The sequence below is a fragment of the Danio aesculapii genome, chromosome 1, assembly GCF_903798145.1.
Source record: "Danio aesculapii chromosome 1, fDanAes4.1, whole genome shotgun sequence".
NCBI classification, from domain to species: Eukaryota; Metazoa; Chordata; class Actinopteri; order Cypriniformes; family Danionidae; genus Danio; species Danio aesculapii.
In genome coordinates this window covers 15,929,601-15,952,100 of record NC_079435.1, presented here as the reverse complement: position 1 = coordinate 15,952,100, position 22,500 = coordinate 15,929,601, and the positions used below count along the sequence as shown (strand labels likewise).

Below are 22,500 nucleotides of genomic sequence, written 5' to 3'. Positions count from 1 at the left end.
TTTTTGAAGTGTTTATATTTTATTAATATTTATTTGTTATTTCATACATTTTTAATTAAAAAATTTGCCATTAAGTTCTAAATAAGTGAGAAATACAATTACAATTGAATGAGTAAACTGTATAGTCTACTTTTAAATGTAAAAAAGGTCAAATTAAATATTTTTATTATTTATATAGGATATGAGATAACTTATATCGTGATCAGTCATGTCGCCCAGCCATGCGCTGATGTAGGTGTTAAATTCTTCTCAAAATTTTTGTCTAGCCTAGCACAGGTACTGATAGGATTTTCATCAATGAAAATGATTACTCACAGACACAGTATTTTACTTCAGATATAATTCACATTGCGTTTAACAGAAATTACTCAATATTCCCTTGGATAACTGTTCCCGTCAATGATAAAAACGCATTTATAGCATTTTAAAGCTGTTTTATATTAGATGAGATCATTAATAATAAAACCCCATTCATGAAATTTTAATAATAATGTCAATAAGTGTTTGACTTACTCTGCGGATTCCACTTCGAGGTCCATGTCTGCGGCTCTGTCTCTCCGTCTGGATGCGACTGCCTGTATTCTCTCCTGCTCGTCTTGTGTTGGTCCTCAGACACGTGATCGCCGTGTGTCCGCGACCGCCCAAAACACGTGCTGTTGTATTTATTGCTCCCACGTCTGAGATCGCAGAAACCTCTCGCAAATTGTTGCGGATTTTTGGGAGGGCGGATTAATGACGCATGTGGAGGAATTAATGAGAAAAAACCCGCAACGTTGCCATCAGGTGTCGAGATCTCGTGCCGGCAGATGATGCTGCATCGAGACATAAAGCTGATGTTTTTTTAAGCGGCACAAACAATATGTTGTTTATCCTAATTTATAGACCAAAATGAGGATGTACCGATTACCATTGTATTTAACAAATGATAAATCACTGGTCTAATATCAATAGACGGCAATTTGCCAGAGTTTTTACAATCCTTGCAGCACAGAAATCTATTTTTAAATACAGGTGTCTCACTCCTGTGTGAGTCTTGGCAAGCCTTTTAAACATTTATGCAAAAAAAGGAGAGAAAACCCTAAAAATGCAGCACTTTTTCTTTAATGGAACATTTAAAGCGGTATTTTACCCTCATAAAATATAAATTGTCATCATTTGCTCACCCTTTACCGGTTGAAAACCGGTTTGAGTTTCATTATTCTGTCCAACATGAATGAGTTTGAATTATGTTGGTACCAGGCAATGGCACCCATTTTTTCTTTCTACTGTGTAAGCCAATGTGTGCCAGCAAAAAACATTCAGCATGTGTTAAACAAAACAATAATATAAAAAAATAAAACTCAAATGAGGAAATTATCAACTTCAGGTGAACTATGCCTTTAAAGAGCACCCATGACCCAACGTTTTACAAAACTATTTTCCTAAAAGGTTTGAAATTTAAACTCAAAACATTTACATTGTGTAATAGCAAAATGTAAATTTGAATGGTAGCCAAAATAAGGTATTATCCTGTGCATGCCTTTACATGTAAACAAACTGCTGCTGTCTAATACTCTAGTCTAGGTAAAACATTTGCTTTAATCAGGTTCTGGAAAGTCTAAATGAACTTTGTTTGAAATGAAGGTTCAGGCTGTTCTACTAGTTAATTTCACTTCATTTCAATAAGCATTAACAAAGTTTGACCAATCAACATTTAAAAATAATTAAATATTTAAATTAATGCAGCCTTCTGCTCATAAGGAACCGTAGAGGACAACAGTGTTTTGCCATGCCTCTAGTGCCCACAATTGCTAGCTGATGGTGTTGCCCCCTTCTGATCACAGTTAGAATAAACTTGCTCTGTTGGACAATGAAAGGAATAAAGAAATGTACTTGAGTGCTTGGAAATAAGGGGAGCGATGTGTTGCGTTCATACATCTATTGCCTAGAAAAGACATTTTAAAACTAAATATTATCAAATGTACATGAAGGTTATGTTTTATATATTTATTATGTAGACACCTGACTGAATTCATCTTGTTCATCAGATATTATATACATCCTATACAAGTTATGACTGTAAACTAATTGAATAACGCTTGTATAGTCAGAACAAAACGTAAAGCCTAACAGGGCAAATGGAAACCAGACCACATATAGAATGTTTCAAAAAATCATCTTTTATTTGTGAGGGACACGTCTCACTTCTGGCTTGACTCTGACTTGGATGTGGAGGCTCTCAGAGAGGAGAGACGGCGTCTCTTAGCAATCTGTTCTTGACGTTTCTCCTTGGCCTCCTACAAGAAAAGCACACATATTCAGATTTTTACATTATTTTCAGGCACACAGTTTGTGCTATTTACATTGAAGTACTTGCCTAAACTTTCAACCCAAATACTTTGACATACAAATGGTTAAACCATAAAAGCTAGCTTAAACTTTAAGAAAGCTCAATCAATTCGACTTTTCACAAAAAGAAACTGGTTGCGTACCTTCATTCTCTTGGCCAGCAGTTTGGTGTATTCTGCGGCTGCCTCCTTGTTCTTCAGTGTGCGCTGCCTCTTAAGAGCGATGCGTCTGCGCTTGTGCTGCAGCACACGGGGTGTAACCAGACGCTGAATCTTAGGGGCTTTAGTCCTGGGCTTCTTGCCTGTCAGAAAGCATGATCAACCATAAGTCTGTGGACATACTTCAAATCCTTATGATTATGGTCTCCATAATCTAGCTGAAAACCAGTGAATGAAACTGATGTAGCCGAAAATAAGGCAAAGTCTTCTCAACTGACTTTTACCAATTATAACTAAAGACAGATGGAGTACATTTCAAAACTTTGGCCCAGACACTTACAAACTAAGCCTCATTTTATATTTTTTAATAAAGTGTTTTAAACTTACAACTTTGTCTAACTGTAATGCTAAAACAATACTAACTTGAGTCATGTTCTTGTGGTCGACTACTGTCTTCAGTGCTTAGGAGCTGTACTATTCAGTCCACTAGCCTGCACATCCTTTTAATGCACTTACATGAGCAAAATGAGGTCTGCACTCCCAAATTTGTGTTAAAAGCATTTAAAATTACAGGATTTCCATTCATGCATTACCTATCATAATGCAACTTTTATAAGAGTAGTGAAATCATGGAACAGTCCAAGTCTAAGCATCTGAGAGATGTCTTACAGAATAGATGCTCAGCACTGCCGCCTAGTGTAGAGTGCACATTATAGGAAATTTACAAGTAAAAAGTACATTTAGCTGGGTGATTCATGAAAATTAAATGGCAAATGCTTCAATTAAGCAAAGCAGCAGTTGTCATGCACATCTTGTCAGGGAAACATTGTTCACTGATAAAATTACATTGATTCTATTTGCAATTTCAAAACATATTTCGCAAAACCATAGTTGAAAAAAAAGGAAAAAAAAAAAAGGATGTACTGGAGATGTATAATAAACTATTACTGACAATGCACACACACACACACACACACACGATTAATCCTCCAGCACTATTAATGTTATATACAATTTTACTCTGATCATCTCTCAAAAAGAAATCCATTTATAAAAAACCCTTCCAAAGCATTGGAATAAAGAACATTTTAGACTCGGTACACAATGTACTACAAAGTTTGACAGAGCATAGCAGTACAACCAGCCCCTAATAACATGAACAGGTTGTTATCCGGTTAGCAGCTCCACTGTTACTTTAGGCACCGCAATGTCCCCCCTTTAAGCTACTGACCAGTCAAAAAGGGTCTGCTAGTGTGCCACAAAATAAATAAAAATACAGATTTGGGGAAAAAACAAAGCAAAAAAAACTAAAACAAAACAAAAACATTGTGACTTCAAACAGTTTGCTCACTTCACATTATGAAAACTACTGCGTTAAGACAGCCGTACCTTCTTTAGTGAGGGGTCTCCTGACCACATACTGCCTGACATCGTCCTCTTTGGACAGGTTGAAGAGCTTGCGGATCCTGCTAGCCCTCTTGGGTCCCAGACGGCGAGGGACAGTGCTATCGGTCAGCCCAGGAATATCCTTCTCACCTGAAGGAAAGAGGAAAAATCTATCATTTAGATAAAGTGTGGACAATCAATACCAGTTCCCTGCTCCCATTCACAAATATAATGCAACACAATAATTATGGCAGAGCATTGCAGTACAACCAGTCCCTAATGACATGAACAGGCTGTTATCCGGTTAGCAGCTCCACTGTTACTGTTGGCACCATTTTGTCCCCCCTTTAAGCTACTGAAGAAACAAAAAGGGTCTGCTAGAGTGCCACAGAAGAAATGTTTTCATGCACATTTTACATTTTAAAAAAGCATGCATCTTAATTTGCAACAAAGCTATTAGCAACTTAGAGGTAATTTACTCAAAACGAAAACTGTCATTTACTCAACTTCCAATTGTAAAAACTTTGAGAATCTTTGTTTAGTACAATAATAAAAATAAAATAAAAATAATTTGAAAAAGCTGTAGCCATTGACTTCCATAGTACTTGTTTTTCCTACTATGGACGCCAATGGTTACAGGTTAAACATTTTCAAAATATCTTTTGATCCACAGAAAAAAGGAAACAAAGATTTGGAACCACCTGAGAGGGAGTAAATGTTCATATTTGGGTGAACTATTCCTTTAAAGTGAGATGACACGAGGCAACTTTGAGCAATGCTTCTGGAAAATAACGCAGTGATGCCGTTTTCCTACAGAGAACAGCCAATACATTTATACCTCAATCTGGTTGTCCCATTTACTTTCCATGTCTCACCTGCTTGGCCACTGACATTATAATCGCCTAGTCACCCAGCAACATTGCTCTAAAATTGACCTCATGTAACATGACCTTTAGTCAAGATGCTAGGCTAAATTGTTTATTCTCCTCGGAAAAGGTTCATGAGATTAACCTCTTAAAGTCAAGTGTTATTTTGGGCTTTCCGCCTGGATTTTGCCTACCCAAATTCAAAAGATTCCCAAATCAATGCAGAGGTGTAAATCCAAAAGTTTGGTATCATTTTAAAGAAAACCTTCTGAATTTTCATAAAACACTGTTGAGAGTGATTAAAATAATTGTATTTGTTGTCTGTGTTGTAATAAAAAAAATTATAATAAAAAATTTGTAAGTGTACCATTTTTAGGTTCTGTGTGGTCTAGGTTGCTGTAATTCTGGTGGTTCCTGCACAGGTCAATAATTATAGGAAAAAATAAAAATGTGTCCATCATAATCTATGCAAAAGTTATTCTATTCCAACTGATGAGAGAATGGATCCACTTATGGGGGTATTGGGCCAGTACGGACTTTTAAAAAATTAAATTCGGAAGTAAATGACGTCATGGACCCGGTACGCAGAGTTTCTAAGCAGCCATTTTCTCTTTAGTGATCCACAAAGGGTCTACAGGAGAGTCATTATTTCACATTTCTATCCTTCACTTGTTTTTCACAGCAGAATTATGAGCTCAAATGAACAGATGGAACAGCACCAACAACATGTGCAATCCTGATATCGAATATTAAATATTAGTCAAGCATACTCACCCTTCCTGACAATAACCAAGTTGAGAACACTCAGATTGGCGTCGACGATGCAGCCGCGGACAGACTTGCGTTTGCGCTCACCAGTACGGCGAGGACGGTAACAGGAGTGACCCTTGCTGAGGAGGAGACGCACACGTCCGTGGGTCAGCACACCCTGCTTCATGGGGAAGCCCTGTTTGTCATTGCCTCCGCTGATGCGCACAACGTAGCCCTACAAGAACAGATGACGAAAGTTAACATCAGCTTGAAGATTCTTTAAAGCATGTGACCACACAGTTCCACACAAAAACTGACCTAACAATAGAGATGTCACAATATTGGAATTTACCATGAGTTTGTAGTTTACTTGGAATACCTCTGTTTACTGAGTGTAACCAAACATACAGGGACACTGGAGAATTTCAAAGGCACGTCGATCAGCTGTTTTGTCTATAGGCTGACATGCTGAGATTTATCGATGGATCGCTTGTGTTAAAACGCTCCAGTGTCCTTATATCTGTGGTTACACTCAGCAAACAGTGGTGAGTTTGGTGAACTGATGACCTTCACGGCCAATCAGTCATTTCTGCTGAGCATGTGAACACAATGGCAAATCAGCAGCGTTTAAAAATGTGCTCAGTGGCGCTCAAATGTTTGACGTTTTTCAAATTTCTGTATCGATTGGTCCCGAATTCAGTATTGTGCAACCCTAACCTACACATTCAATGAAGTCCACATAAGAGTGGATTAAACAGTACGTGCCCCAATTTGCACTATTGAGTCATCAATACCAGTTGCTCAGACACATTCAGCCATACAGATTCTGTGTAGACAAAAATACAGATTTCATAGAAGTACAGCATAAGTTGGAGTTGCAGATTTGTTTTCTTAATGTATTTTTTAAACTCAGAGTACAATTCATTTCAATCAGAAGACATTCAACCTAACATTGAGAATACAGACTGGGTGAGTCAACATTAGTTGCAATAATTGAGTCTACAGATTTTGGGCTGCCCAATTGACACCCAGGCAACCAAAGTTCAGACAAAAACATTTCTATTTTAAACTCTTGACGTCTGCATCTTCAGTATTGAACTATTTGCAAGCAGTCAAATCTGGCTGATGTAATTAAATACAAGAAGAAATATTTAGGTTAGTTCATGCGTATTTATCTATTACTTTTGACATTTTAAACCTGGAACGCTCAAACAAGTCAGGCTATTTGAAGAGAGAACTTTTCCTTATTCATTGAACAACCTAATGCAGAAACTTTGACAGAGCATTGCAGTACAACCAGCCCCTAATAACATGAACAGGTTGTTATCCGGTTAGCAGCTCCACTGTTACTTTAGGCACCGCAATGTCCCCCCTTTAAGCTACTGACCAGTCAAAAAGGGTCTGCTAGTGTGCCACAAATATGTATATAGTGAGACTTTATGTATGACATTAAGACAAGTTTATAACATGCTCCCTGGTTAGTTTGTCATGTTAAAGATTATTGTTAAAGGTACCCCCAAAAATGAGGTTACCTCATTATTCACTCACCCTAAAGCAATCATCAGTGTGAGGAAAGCTTGGGGTGGAAGTAAGATTGAAGTTGGTTTTAGATTCACACATTCAGACTTGCTCCTTAATAAATTTCAGATAAGTACTGTTTGCAAATTCTAAATATGAAAATCATATTTGCAGCTGATGAGCATCAAAGTGCAATAATGTTTACGGTTAATTAAATGGTGCTAATGTTGTTTTGAAGTAATCCTTGCATACAATTTCATTTCAAATATTCAAAGTAGAGTGATAAACAGAGTGTATAATACAGGAATCAGAGAGTAAAATGTAATACTTTAAGACACTTTCCATACATTTTAAGACCTTATAACCACTTTTCAACTGAAAACACTGGCAAAAATTTTGCCTTACAGTATATTAACTAAATATTAATGTAAGAAAAAGTTACAAATCTATAAAATCTAGCTAATTCAGCAGTTTGGCGCCTGTAGAACTGCAGAAATAACGGTGTTGCCTAGGGTATTGCAGTCAACAAATCAGCAGGATGTCAAATCTAGTAGGATTTCATTGATTGCATAAACTACACAGCATCCTGATATTTGCAGATTTAATTCAGGTAAACTTAAGCACAACCATACATTTCATAATAAAAAATTATATAAAATTTAATACCCTGCAAAATACCATTTAAGACTTTGAAGGCCTTACATTTCTCTACACTGATTTATCAACTTTACTTTTTAAGACTCTGCAGACACCCTGTAAACTATATAGGGGCCGTGTCATTGAACGAATGTGCAAATATAAAACCAACTTTACCTCAATGTAAATAATGGGGTTCAACTGGACCTTAAAGAACGAATGATTTTGAAGCCTTTCAATGAATGAATTGGCTTTCTGTTGTACCCATTTTCAAAGACGGCAACTGTATGTCGTTTAAAACTATGTTCAGACTTCTAAAATGAACGTGGACTTCATCTTTTAGTGAAATGTGTGTGTGGTCTTACAGTGGAGCAAACCATGAATGGAAACCAAAGTCATTGCTGTATCTAATGTCAACGCGTGAAACCTTTAAATGCTGAAACACATAGTACATATGAGCATCTTCTTGCTTACCTTCCACTCGTCGCCCAGAGAGTCTGCAGCCACCTCTGTGGCCATGCGCTTCTCGTAGAAGATCCTCAGTTTGCGCTCATCGTCAACTTCTATCAGCTTTTGGCAGCCGGTGGCGGGGAACGAGATATTGAGCTAAACACACAAGTCAAAAGAGAGAAGAAATTAGCCTGCTGCTGTGGTTGTAAACTGTGAAACACAACCCCTGGTAAAACATTGTCTCAGTCAGAATGGTGAGGTCTACATCTGACACGTCTCTGCTAGCTAGTAACAGCTAAAGCTACAGCGCAGTTGATGTTAGACACTCCTGAACAAAAGTACTAACGTTTTGATTGCGGTTTACACCAATTGCGGTTGTATACTAATCACCCGAACCTTGTGACATATTTAAAGTTGTCTAACATAATATAGCATGTCTGTACCGGGCGCTGCCATGTTGCCGCACATCCACGGCCGCTCGCCTAGCCTAACAACATCAACGTCCATCCTTCATTCTGTTTGGGACAAACTCGACTAGCGAGAGCCCATCGAGTGATTTTGAGACTGTACCATGCAATCCGTGTTATATTTTGAAGACAGGGTGTATTATTCAAGTTTAAAGGCGCTATTTTAGTCCCCCTACCTTCATGATGGAGGACTTTCTCGCTTGGAGTCCACCACGGAAAAGAGAGCGGATATCCGACTCGTAGTCTCACATAGACCTCCGGGTTATCGCGAGAACACACTGTGCCGTTTAAAACTGCAAGCGCTTTTTACTACACGACAAAACTTTACATTTAAGCATTTTAGTATGAAAAAAAAACTACAGGAAGTTCACGATTCACACAAGATAGAACATAAAAGTAATCTATTAGTATTTAAATTATACTTATTTTAATGTTGGGCGACACGGTGGCTCAACGGTTAGCACTGTAGCCTCACTGAAGGTTGCTAGTTCGAGTCCCGGCGGGATCAGTTGACATTTCTGAGTGGAGTTTGCATGTTCTCCCCGTGTTCGTGTGTGTTTTCTTCTGGAGCTCTGGTTTCCCCCACAGTCCAAAGACATGCGCTATAAGTGAAATTAAACTAAATTGTCTGTAGTGTATGAGTGTGAATGAGTGCTTATGTGTGTTTGCCAGTACTGGGTTACAGCAGGAAGAGCATCTGCTGTGTAAAACATATGCTGGATAAGGTGGCGGTTCATTCCACGTAAATAATTGTAATTTTAGACTTGTATACTTTGATTTAATATGAAGTAAAAAACTTTACTCATCAGGGGTCACCACAGTGGAAAAGTTTTGTACTTCATATTAAATCAAAGTATACAAGTCTAAAATTACAATTATTTAGTCTTTTGGAGCTGCATTGTGAACCTTAAATACATAAACAGTTGTTGAGCTGCAAGTCAGAGCTGAAAAACAGCCTAATAGTATTTTTATTTCTGCTCAAAATTAAATTGACATAAATGAGACAGGGTGTATCCTAATTTGTGAAAAAGCGGTAATACACATTTATTTGCTTTGATTCTAAAAAAAAACCAACTCAATTTATGTTTAGTTTTCCTTTTTTCATTGAATATCCTCTAATTAAATTATGTTTTCCTCAAAATTTACCCGGTCACATCAAAAAGATCAGTCTGGTTTATGACATGCACAACTGGATTAAATTATCATCTTGAGTAGGCTATGATGACGTGGGTTTTCTGAGGAATGGCCGCTCCAGGATGGAGTAACACATATTCTTTCTGATGTCTTTATGATTATAATAAAGTTGAAGGTTTGAGAGCCTAGGTTATATGATGACTAGTGGTTCTCAAGCATTTTCAGCCCCACGAATCCTTTTGCACCCCCCAACTACCCCCCTCCCCTGCCCCCGAATTAATTTTTGTGAGATGTCAGTTGAGTTGACATGATTTCAGTGCTTCAATCAATTGATCAAATCTTCCAGCGCAGTGTTCACTGTGGTCTGCTCTCACTGGATTCCATACTTTGTGTACGAGTCATCACATTTACATGCTAGGCTCTTCTGTATTAACCCTTTCAGCTGAGGGTCTAAATTTATCTAAAGATTAATCCGTTTTAAAGAGTTTTGTCATTCATCAGCCTGTTCATGGCTAAGAGTTAACCGTACTGTCTTTGCGGCCCCCCTAGCGCCACCTGGCGGCCCCCAGTTTGGTTTGACAACCTCTGTCTTAGTGTCATTCCACTTCAGAGTAAAACTGGAATAGTATGAGTGATTGTTTTTCTGTATGCCAAATGATTTGTTTCTTTAGGATCTGCCCAGCCAGGTCAGAGGTCACGGAGACCTCTTGAGTGGACCTGGACCCTTGAAGAATTAGAAACAACTGTTCATATTGTTATTTGCTAATGTGTTAATTATGTCTAAAAGATATTTGCCATTTAATGTGCTAAATCTTTTAAAGTTAATTCCTTTGTATGTAAGCTGTTGGTTCAGGATGTAGTTATACTGGTTTTTAAGCAGTTTTGAAAAAGATGGTTGAGAGTATACTGAGCCTTTGGTGAGAAACAGATACTTTGAGTTTGTGTGTGTTCTAATCCTTTGTGGTAAACCAGAGCACCTAGAGGAAACCCACACGAACACGGAGAGGACATGCAAACTCCACTCAGAAATGGGGGCTCGAACCAGCAACCTTCTACTCTGAGGCGCCGGTGCTAACCACTGAGCCACCATGCCACCACACCATTTAAAAAAAACTAGCTGGTTAAATAAAAGAAACTTTAAGTCATGGGTAGCATAGTGGTGCAGTGGGAAGCGTTTTTTTCCTCACAGCAAGAAGGTCACTGATCCGAGCCTCGATCAGTTGGGATTCTGTGTGGAGTGATGATGGTCCAGGATCAACATTAGTGAATTTACACTTTAAATGATGAAGATGGTCCAGGATCAACATTAGTGAATTTACACTTTAAATGATGAAGATGGTCCAGGATCAACATTATAGGCAGTAACAATGCCTGTTGAAGGGTTAAAACAAGAAGAAAGTTGTAGTACTAAAAATAAACTTGTTAAAAAAAAGAAAGCAAGATTTTTCCCTCATATTTTAGGGATAAATGTAATTACTTATTTGTTGGAGCACTTTAACTATCATTAACCAAATACATTCAATATGACAATGTAGGCTACTAAAGTGAGCTCTACGACAAATAAAAACCCAATTCAGGTGTTTAAAAAGAGTATTTTATCATGTTTGATTTGCAAACTCATCTGAAAACAAACCGGAAGAACGAAAACGGATAAACCTACAGCACAGACGGGCAGTGAAGCTTCATGAAGCGGATTTCGTGAAATTGGCGTGGCTCGTCAGTATTGAACTGACCTTGGTCAAATACAAACAGCTACACCTTGACATTTTTATCTGCATCTCAATTGGATGTTAAGTATTATTTACTATGTAAAGGAAGAATTCTATGATGAAAAGCAAAGTAATGTCAGCTAATTCGGAAACGTCCGCTAGCTCTGCTAACATTACAAATAATGGATATTTATTCAGTCAAATCCAAATGTGCTTATCCAATAGATAAATAAATATACATGCTGTGCTATGTAGAATAAAAAGAGTTAAGTATTGAGGTAATATACTATTTAAAGGAAAATAATCTGACTCTATAAGCACGTGCTACAACTAACCCTCTATCAGTTACAACTTGCCCCGCAGGTGGGGTAAATAGTCAAATTTTTACGCATAAGTTCATAACCTTATTTTGTTCTCAAGTAAATGTATCTTGGATGTTAAGATATTTGTATGGTGGGGAAAAGAGAAAAATACAGAGTAAAAGATTAATGAAATTACATTAAGTCTGCTCCTAAATATTGTCCCTTTTGTGAAGAAATAAAAACAGAAAGTTTTAGGACAAATTTATTTGGTAGTTTGACAGCAACACATGTAATTAAAATAAAAAGATTCTTTGTATCTAAATCTTTAGACTATTTTATCAGCTGAAAAATGATGTATAACCAATTTTCACACAGAAATTGCTTGTAAATTCCATAAATCGCAGGTAAGGTAATAAATATTTTATTTTGGTCCTTTTACTCCAGCTGTCTTTGTTTTACGCAGCAGATGCCCTTCCAGCTGCAACCCAGTACTGAGAACCCGGTCTTTGGGCTGTGGGGGAAACCGGAACACCTGGAGGAAACCCACACCAACACAGGGAGAACATGCAAACTCTACACAGAAATACCAACTGGCTCAGCCGGGACATGAACCAGCGACCTTCTTGACATGAACCAGCGACCTTCTTGCCATGAGGTGTCAGTGCTGACCTCCGTGCCACCCCTTTACTTTCACAGTGTATAATAGATTTTTTGGCACTCATATGTGTTTAATATCTTGAAACCCAGAATCACCATCTCATCTTTTTAATTTTCTGCATTTTGATTAGTTAAGTATGTTCCTCCCCTTTCCTTCAGAAGTGCTGATCCGTGTCAGGATTAGCAAATGTAAAAGTCGTCTTGAGGCTGCGCCAGACTCAAATATGCACTCAAGAGTCTGTCAAATCATCCAAACTACTAAAGCCTCTGTCCCTGTGTATCTGTCAGATCAGATTGACAGTCGCAATGAAGAAAACAAAAGATGGGTTTCGGATCACCAGTCCACATTGATGCATCTCAGAAGTAGACAGCTGATAGAAACATGAGCAGCACCTTTAATTGAAAAGGTCAGTTTCTCATTGATTTTTCTAATTGAATTGACATGCTCTGTTCAAGGTACAACATTGGTCTTTATCAGTGATGAAAATCAACTCTTCCAGGACTTGAAGTCATCAGGGCCTGTAAATATCACTGTACGGCCTCAGAGCAGATCTCCTGTACTAATGCAACTGACAGAGCTCATAACAGAAATGTGATTTGACATCTTTCATTCAGGGGTGGATTTTAAACAATAAGCAAGGTAAGCGGCCGCTTAGGGCCCCCAATACATATCTAGAAGTATAAATTATACCTTTAAACTATATATAACATCATTTTTTACCATATTTTGTATGGTGAGAGTTAAATTAAATTTTAATGTAATTAAATATAATTTAATATCCAATGAAATATAATATTATTCTAATAATGTAATGTTATGTATTAATAATAATATCACAAAATAAAATATCCATCATGCAGAAGTCCAGCAGTCAAAATTTTCTAACATTTTTCTTAAAACGTTATCTAAAACATTATTATAACATTCCTTGCACATGACGTTAATGTTAATGTTTATCAACATTACAGGAATGTTATAAAATATAATCTTTCAGAACGTTACGTGCTAACACTTACACAACTTTTAAGAAATGTTATGGAAAGTTCTGAGAACATTCCTTGTTAGCTGGGATATTTTAATTTCTGAAATGCGCAGGACTTACAGAAAGATTCATGACCACTTGAATGATTGTGAGTGAATTTATAACTAGTGTAAGCATAGAAACAACCATTAATTTATATGTTTTTTTAATCTTTATTGAAACACACATTGTGTTCCAACTTTTGCAGACAGTTTGTGGCTTGTGTACATGACAGACAATGTCGTAAAATCTCCAGAAATAAAAATTTACACTCGTCTGACTGGTTGGATTGGCAGTGAGGTGTGCAGTTTGAGTAGCTTAACTGTGCGTTTGTCTGTTGGTATGCAGACACACCTGTTTCCAGAAGGTCGTCACTTCATAGTGAAGCTGTCCTACACGCCATACATTGAGCGGAGCTGAACGCAGCCAAAAAACAACATCGGATAAGAAAAGCAGAGACAACAGGTTAGTTTTTAAAGGTGTGTGTGTAAATTTAATCATAAGTGAATTAGCCTTTTAGATTGTATTAAGATCTATTCATCTACTCTATGTGTGTGTGTGTGTGCATGTAAGAGTTTGAGTGCTATTTTATGTACTTATACTTTTTATATAATGTGTGAAATACTGACTGATATCACATATTTCCATTGGCTTTGAAACACTACATTATTATTATACTTGTTTACACACTCTCCATATGGCGAGGCTGTCAAACATCTGTGTAATTACAGCATAATTACTGCACATTTTGTGAAGCGTCTGACTGTCTTTTGCTGTTGATTTGCTGTTAATCTATGATAGAGCAATTTGACATGATCATAGAGTATTTTCTGGCTCTCTTTTATTAGATTGTTTAATTCTTATGTAAGACAGTTCTGAGAACATTCCTTGTTAGCTGGGATATTTTAATTTCTGAAATGTGCAGGACTTACAGAAAGATTCATGACCACTTGAATGATTGTGAGTGAATTTATAACTAGTGTTAGCATAGAAACAACCATTATTTTCCTAATTCATATGTGAATTAGCCTTTTAGATTGTATTAAGATCTATTTATCTACTCTATGTGTGTGTGTGTTTGTGTGTGTGTGTGTGCATGTAAGAGTTTGAGTCCTATTTTATGTACTTATACTTTATATAATGCGTGAAATACTGACTGCAGACACTAAGAGAAAGATGGCTGCTCCTAGATCAGTTTTTTGTATCTGTGCAGCTGGTCTGACTTCATTCCAGTGCTTCTTTTTTGGGGGGTGGAGGGGCGTCCGTTTTTTATCCATTTAATTATTTTTTCTTTAATGGAAAAATAAACATAAAAATAAGTTTTTAAAATTTCTGCTGCATGTACACTATACACAAGTGAAAAACTGTGATGTTTCAGTGTGATTAAAAATAAAAGAAAATTATGGAAAATTTTTGCAATATAAAATTAACTATTTCTATTTGAATATAGAAGTAGGATTTTTAAATGTTTTAAAATAAGCTTCTCCCGCTCACCAAGGTTGCATTTATTTCATCAAAAATACAGTACAAATTGTAAAATTTTGAAATGTTATTGCACCATAACATAACTGTTCAAAAGTAGTTTATAATTTATTTTAATAAGTTATTCCAGTGATTTTAAAGATGAATTTTTTTAAGCTTCATTACTCTAGTCTTCAGAGTAACATGATCCTTTATAAATCACTCTACTATTAATTATTTATTATTATTATTAATGCTAAAAGTAATAAAAGCAATAATTACTGGAGTAATAATTTCATTTGAAACTACATACAATATAAGAGAACAGTTATTTAAAATTGTAATAAATATTTAACAATTTAACAATGTTTCTACATTTAATACATGCCACCTTGATGACAGAGTAAATTTCTTTAAAAGAAAAAAAAACATGAAAAAAAAAACTGACCCCAAACCTTTGACCGGTAGTGTATATTTAAAATTTTTTTATTTATTCCTGTGACTCAGAGCTGCATTTTAGCATAATAATGTCAGTTTTCCCTCTCACATGGCCCTTCAGAAATCACCTATGCCGATTTGATGCACAGTAAATATTTCTTCTTCTTGCCGGCAGCTAGCTCTCTGCATCTCTCACATGGTCGCCCACTGAAGCTAAGCAGGGCTGAGCCCGGTCAGTACCTGGATGAGAGATCACATGGGAAAGATAGGTTGCTGCCGGAAGTGATGTTAGTGAGGCCAGCAGGGGGCGCCCAACCTGCGGGCTGTGTGGGTCCTAACGCCCCAGTATAGTGACGGGGACTCTATACTGCTCAGTGAGTGCCGTCTTTTGGATGAGACGTTAAACTGAGGTCCTGACTCTCTGTGGTCGTTAAAAATCCCAGGATGTCCTTTGAAAAAGAGTAGGGGTTTAACCCTGGCATTCTGGCCAAATTTGCCTACTGGACTCTGTCCATCATGGCCTCCCATCCCTATCATAATTGGCTTTCACCACACACTAATTCAGCTAGTGTGAGGTTTGGCGCAATATGGCTGCCATTGCGTCATCCAGGTGGATGCTGCACACTGGTGGTGGATGAGGAGATTCCCCCTAATGTGTACAGCGCTATATAAATGTAAGGAATTATTATTATTATATCCTTTGACACAAATTAAGGCTTATCTATTCTGGAACAACATTCATTAAAGTCATAAATAAGACCTTAAAGGCATTCATAATGTTACACAATATTTCAATTAAAAGCTGAAAAGACTCACCAAACTCACTCCTGAAAATATCTTTTCTATTAAACTATAAAATGGTTCTTTCAAATTGTAATAACATTTCACAATGTCATTCCCTGTAAAAATAAATGCTGGGGTTTACACAAGTCCTTCATTTTGTCACAACACAAATTGATTAAGTTGTTTTTGCAAGTTTCAGAGGATTGCTGTTAATATAGTATTGCTTTTAATATGTTTCTCAAAAAGATATAATAAAGATAAAAAATAAAATAAACACAGAGATGGGGCTGAGCATTGAAAAACTTCAAAACATGAAAAACGAATCTATATCCAAACTTCACAATCTTTTAGACACTTTTAAAAGAAAGATAATAACCAAACAAAACAAAAAAACCCATATGCTGCTATTTTTGTCCTGTGGAACACACAAGATAATTGCTTTAAAGAATTGTGATAAAACTTTATAATGAGATTTCATTTGTTTCCATTATTAAATGTTATTAATGTGAACTAAAAATGAAAAATACATAAAAAGTTATGTAAAAAGCAATTACTTAATAAAGTGAGTACACCCTTTGCCTTAAAAATGACAAGTTGATTTTACTTAAAAAATGTAAGTATTTCTGTTGTAACTTAGAAATGTTAAGTTCACTTAACTTAATTTTTATAATTATGCACGTAGTTCATTTACTTAATAATTTGATGACAATGGGTTTACTCACTTTTTCAACTATAATTACTTTTTACAGTATAAAATTGCCTTAACTGTATTAAGTAAAGGATCTATGTGCCTAATTGTAAAAAAAAAATACATTAAGTGAACTTAACAGTTCTGAGTTACAACAGAATTACTTAAATGTTTGAAGTAAAATCAACTTTGGATTTTTTTACGGAGATGGATTTACTTACTTTTTTAAATTAATCGCATTTTACAGGGTACACTGTAAAAAGTAATTAGTTACTTAAAGCGAGTAAACCAATTGCCTTAAAAGCAACAAGTTGCCTTTACAAAAATAATGCAAGCAAGCCCATTATAACTTGGAACTGTTAAGCTGACCTAATTTTTAATTACACTTATTGTACTCACGTTTTTAAAGTCAACTAATCTTTTTTTACTTTGTCAGACTATTTTAGCACGTCTGTTTTCAAATTACGCAATTATTACAATATTACTTATTTGGTTCTTCATTAAGTCTATAAAATCTACAATTATAGTGTTGAATTGAGAAGACACACTGGAGTCTGGAAGAGCAGATTTATTTTAGTTACTGTCATTTATAGATACAGAAAAGCTGGGAAAAAACAAATATAATAAATGCGTATTGGAAAAAGTGATTAGTTTACTTTTATTTTAAAAAAGTGAATAGAATTTGCATAATTATAAAAATTTAGTCAACTTAACAGTTTCAATTTACAATGGGTTTACTTACATTATTTTTGTAAAGGCAACTTGTTTCGTTTAAGGCAAATGGTTTACTCGCTTTAAGTAACTAATCACTTTTTACAGCGTAGTTAACTTAATTGTGTTGATTTGAATTGTTCATTCAACTCACTTTAAATAAGTACTTTGAACAACCAGCAAAAATAATGTTTTGAGTGTTGATTTTACTTTGTTTTTCAGAAAGATATAAATAAACGCATTAAAAAACATGAAAAAAATTATCTATATCTAAACTTCACAATCTTTAAGACACATTTTTAAAAGAAAGATAATAACCAAACAAAACAAAACAAAAGCCTAAGTTATTTACTCACCTTCATGTTGTTCCAAACCCATGTGGTTATTTTTGTCCTGTGCAACACACAAGAGAATATTTTTAAAGAATTGTCATGACACTTTGTAATGAGATTTCATTTGTTCACATTTTTAAATGTTACTATTGCATTTATTAAGCATTAATAATTAAACTTAAATAGTTAAAATTAAAAATAATTAACCCCCCCCCCCCCCCCCAAAAAAAAAAACAAAAAACAAAAAACAAAACACAAATTATGTTGATTCAACTCACTCTAAATAAGTTCTTTGGACAACCAGCAAAAATAATGTTTTGTGTGTTGATTTTACTATGTTTTTTTTTAGAAAGATGTAAATAAACGCATTAAAACATGAAAAAATAATCTATTTCGAAACTTCACAATCTTTAAGAGACATTTTTTAAACAAACATCTGTGGTCTGACATGTTGGAGACAGTGTGTCTGAATTTCTGTGTGTTTTTTCGTCTTTGCGCCTTTAGGTGTACGATGTCATTTCCTGGTGAATTCCTGTCAGAGGAGCAGTTCACCTGTTCCATATGCCTCGACATCTTCACCAATCCCGTCTCCACGCCCTGCGGCCACAGCTTCTGCTCCTCGTGCATTTCCTCCTACTGGGAGGGCCAAGGAAAGACTTGCTTCTGCCCTCTGTGCAAAGAAAGCTTCCGCAAGCGCCCCGATCTCCACGTCAATCACACGCTCAAGGAGATCACGGAGCAGTTCAAGCGGATGGCAGAGACCACAGTCAGCGTGCCTAAAACTGCTACAGATTCAGCTCCAAACCCATTCTCTGCACCGAAGCCTGGAGCGCAGCAAAGACCAGTTGAGCTGCCCAAAGGCCTGTTCCAGGAGATGAGGACCCGCATGCAGAGATCTTCATCAACATCTTCGTCCAGTGAGCCTGTAGCATCCGGCGATCCTCAGTCATTCCCCAATGTCAAAATGCCGAGACGAAACTTTAGCATGACCGCAGCGGGATCTAACGGGCCGCAGTGTCCCAAACATGGCTACAGTTTGGAGCTGCTCTGCAAGACTGACCAGATGTGTATTTGCGCAGTGTGTGCAGAGAGCGAACATTACGGCCATACTGTCACGGAGGCCAAGAGAGAGATGAATATCAGGAAGGTAAACACATTTATACAGTTGAAGTCAAAATTATTATTATTATTTTTTCAAATATTGCTCAAATTATGTTAAACAGAGCAAAAAAACTCTCACAGTATTTTCACAGTATTTTTTCTTCTGAAGAAAGACTTATTTGTTTTATTTCGGCTAGAATAAAAGCAGCTTTTAATTATTTAAAAAACATTTATGGTCAATTAAATTAGTTTTCTTAAGCAATATTTTTTTCGATAGTCTACAGAACAAACCATCATTATATGACTTGCCTAATTACACAAACTTACCTGATTAACCTTGTTAATAAGCCTTTAATTGTCACTTTAAGCTGAATACTAGTACAGGGTTTCTGCAGGGTCTTAAAAAGGATTAAATGTCTTCAATTTTAAAATCCAATATTTAGGCCTTAAAAAGTCTTAAATTTACTGAAATATTGTGTTGTAGGACTTCTACATCTTTTTTAAGCAGGTCTTAATTTTCCTTTGTTCGTGTATTGCTATCAAATCTGGCCAAAACCCATACAATCATCAACAATCATCTCAATAAAACTTTTTATTTAAAAAGGTCATTTTTAACTTTATATATCAGAATGGTTTAATTATTTTCTTACAATAACATTTGTTTAAAAGTTCTCCATGTATTTACTGCTGAGGACACTGACCTGGACAGATTGTTGTGCATAAATTTAGTTTATTATAGTTTTTAAAACTTTTAAAACATTTGTTCATTTTTCTTTTATTTTTAAAGAAAGTTTATGTTGTATAAAAGAGCATGGATACAACTAGAGCTTGCTTGTTTTTACACAATTTTTAAAATATTTTGCTAAATATTTTGCTAAAAAATAAAAATGTTTAATATTAATTTATTATTGTATTATTCAATGTATTAAATTATAATATTTTTTTATGAATAGGGCAAATGAAAATCCTTTCCATCTGGGCCATTTGAAAAATCTTTGTCTTTAGCCCTTTATGGGTCTAAAATTCTAAATGTCTTTAAAATATCTTAAAGTCTTAAATTTAACTCAGTGAAACCTGCAGAACCCTGTAGTATCTTGAAAAATATCTAGTAAAATATTATGTACTGTCATCATGGCAAAGATAGAAGAATAAGTTATAAGAAATGAGTTATTAAAACTATTATGTTTAGAAATGTGTTGAACAAATCTTATTTCCGTTAAACAAAACTTATAGAAAAAAATGCTCAGTATTGTCTGTATTTGTTTATGTACAGCTTCATTTTGTATCTCTGCTCAGTCTCAGTTGCGGATCCTGGAGGTGGAGCTTCAAGGATTGATAACAGTCAGAGAGAGAAAGATAGAGGAGATCCAGACATCACTTGCTGAAATTCAAGTATGTGTGTATATGGCATGCTAAAGATTTAAAGTCTGTACGGAATCAAAATTTACAATGTTTATTTCCAGCACACACCGAGTATGGTAACATCAACACCAATAATCCACGATTAAGACAATACTCTGATTAAGAGTCTACCATGTAAACAGACGTTTTTGATTATTTAAGGTCATATTCGAACTAAACAGTAATGGAATTAAGACATGTGGGGTATTCCCTTTTCAGTTACATTATTGAAGCACTGTACAGACATGTAAACACCTCAATGAAACTTTCGCCGCATTTTGCGACAGGACAGTCTATACACACACGGCTGTTTGACACTATTCTCTGCACCTACCAAGTCAGCGAAGGAGCACAGACACCTGCATCACCAGATGCGGAGGTTTTTTTGTTTCCCATTCGGTGTGCAGTACCAAATTCCAATAAAACAACACTCTTCCAGCAGTTTATACTCACATCCAATATCTCGTTTGTCACAGGGGGCATGAATGAGATGTTCCTGAATGAAAGTGAAAGTGGCAAACTGCAGTTAAAGTTAACAAATTATAAATGAAACTCCCAAAATTACACGAAACTTCACAGAAAATGTGGATTCTAACTTTGACCATTTGCTTCCATGTTTGAAGTGGTGGTCCTTCTCTGATGATGTCAGTTTGACAACAATAGTTTTAACCACGCCCCTCATACCGTTAGTTTGCTATGAGGGAATTAAGCTACGGTCACACCGGGCTTTGTGTGTGCGAAATTCTGTCGTGCGGCGCTGCGAAAAGGGAGCGGGATTAGACAAGATGATTAGACATTAAAAAAAGCCAGCGATTGCTTCATGTTTTACATTTCTGCCCAGAGAGGTCGTGTTTTGATCCTTGATTAGTCTCATGCAGTCAAGTGATGCGATTTCGCAGGTCAGAGTTCACCAAGCTTGAACTTTGCACCGCAGCAACCTTGACAATGCGAAACTTGACGCATGACCCCGCGTTTCCTGTCTGACGCATTCTCGTGCGTATGAATGGAAGTCTATGGAAGGAAAAGTCAAGTGTGACCGCAGCTTTATGCTCAAAATGAAAGCTCCGCCCCTACTCAATATCCCATTATATATCAAGTATATTAATATACTGAAATAAAAGTCTTAGGAACTTCTGGTTCACACAGACATTAAAGCTTATGTCTCAACCTCAATTCCTGGAGGGCTGCAGCGCTGCTTAGTTTTTTGCTCCAACCCTAATCAAACAAATCTGATCCAACAAACGAAGGTGTTTGTGACTCTTTGGAACGCCTCAATTAGATGGATCAGCTGTGTTTAATTAGAGTTGGAGCAAAACTCTGCAGAGCTTTGGTTGGTTGAGACCTATGCTTTAAAGAATAACCAAAAAATGTAACGTGTCATTATTTACTCACTTTCATGTTGTTCCAAACCCATATGCTGTAATTTTTGTCTTGTGAAACACAAAAGAGGATGTTTTGAAGAACTGTGAAAACACTTTATAATGAGATTTCATTTGTTACCATTATTTAAATGTTATTAATGTCAACTAACAATGAAAATATAATCATTTATATTAAATATTTGTGTTTTGGTAAATAAATGCTAAAAGATGAGTTAATAGTGTAACATATGAACTGTTCATTGTTAATGGTAGTTCATGCATTGAAAAGTGTTATTGCTAAGTCTTTAAGACTTCTACAAATTGAAAAAGTTGCGTAAAAGTTGTGCAGAACAGTCTACAGAGGAGGTTATTGTATAGTGAAATTTCACAGACTAAAAAGCCGATTGTCAGTTGTCAATAGTGTATTGTAGAATGAAGCACAGCTCACACGGAGGTCACTTTCAAACCAAGCAGATTTCTGACTGTCTACATAATGAATAATAAACCTGTTGCTTGGGAAAACTCTTCATCCTCATGTGCAAATGACATATTGTGTGGATACCAATAAAAAAACAGCCACTCTACGAACAACTGTGAAATTCATCTGCAGTCTTCTAAAGCCACACACGCTTTGTGACCCAAACAGAAATCCAAATAAGGCAATATACACATATGTACAGTATATTTATTAGAGTATTTATTATATTTGAATGTGCGTAATTCTAATTCACATACTGTATCCGTTTAACATTATCCGTTGAACATTTCTATTTGTAAATGGTTGCTTTTGCAATATTTTGAAATACACTCACAAGCCACTTAATTAGGTACACCTGTCTAA

General features: G+C 36.0%; 3 protein-coding genes across 3 annotated transcripts in view; 1 reads left to right on the top strand and 2 right to left on the bottom strand.

Moving 5' to 3' along the window:
- smu1b (SMU1 DNA replication regulator and spliceosomal factor b) overlaps nt 1-669 on the bottom strand; it is a 24,588-nt gene extending 23,919 nt beyond the window's left edge. Inside the window, exon 1 of the mRNA XM_056456707.1 lies at nt 514-669. Coding sequence (XP_056312682.1) covers nt 514-539 — 26 coding nt within the window. The 5' untranslated portion in view covers nt 540-669. The remainder of the gene's footprint in view (nt 1-513) is intronic.
- Nucleotides 670-2,136: 1,467 nt separating this feature from the next.
- rps6 (ribosomal protein S6) lies at nt 2,137-8,819 on the bottom strand. The gene is made up of 6 exons (XM_056456706.1): nt 8,736-8,819; nt 8,117-8,248; nt 5,513-5,723; nt 3,876-4,022; nt 2,472-2,629; nt 2,137-2,276 (listed from the first exon to the last, which is right to left on the bottom strand). The coding sequence occupies exons 1-6, from the start codon at nt 8,739-8,741 to the stop codon at nt 2,181-2,183; spliced, it is 750 nt and encodes a 249-aa protein (XP_056312681.1). The 5' UTR covers nt 8,742-8,819; the 3' UTR covers nt 2,137-2,180.
- A 9,485-nt stretch (nt 8,820-18,304) lies between these two features.
- btr01 (bloodthirsty-related gene family, member 1) overlaps nt 18,305-22,500 on the top strand; it is a 17,042-nt gene continuing 12,846 nt past the window's right edge. Inside the window, exons 1-2 of the mRNA XM_056468904.1 lie at nt 18,305-18,943; nt 20,194-20,289. Of these exons, the coding sequence (XP_056324879.1) occupies nt 18,308-18,943; nt 20,194-20,289 (732 nt within the window). The 5' untranslated portion in view covers nt 18,305-18,307. The remainder of the gene's footprint in view (nt 18,944-20,193; nt 20,290-22,500) is intronic.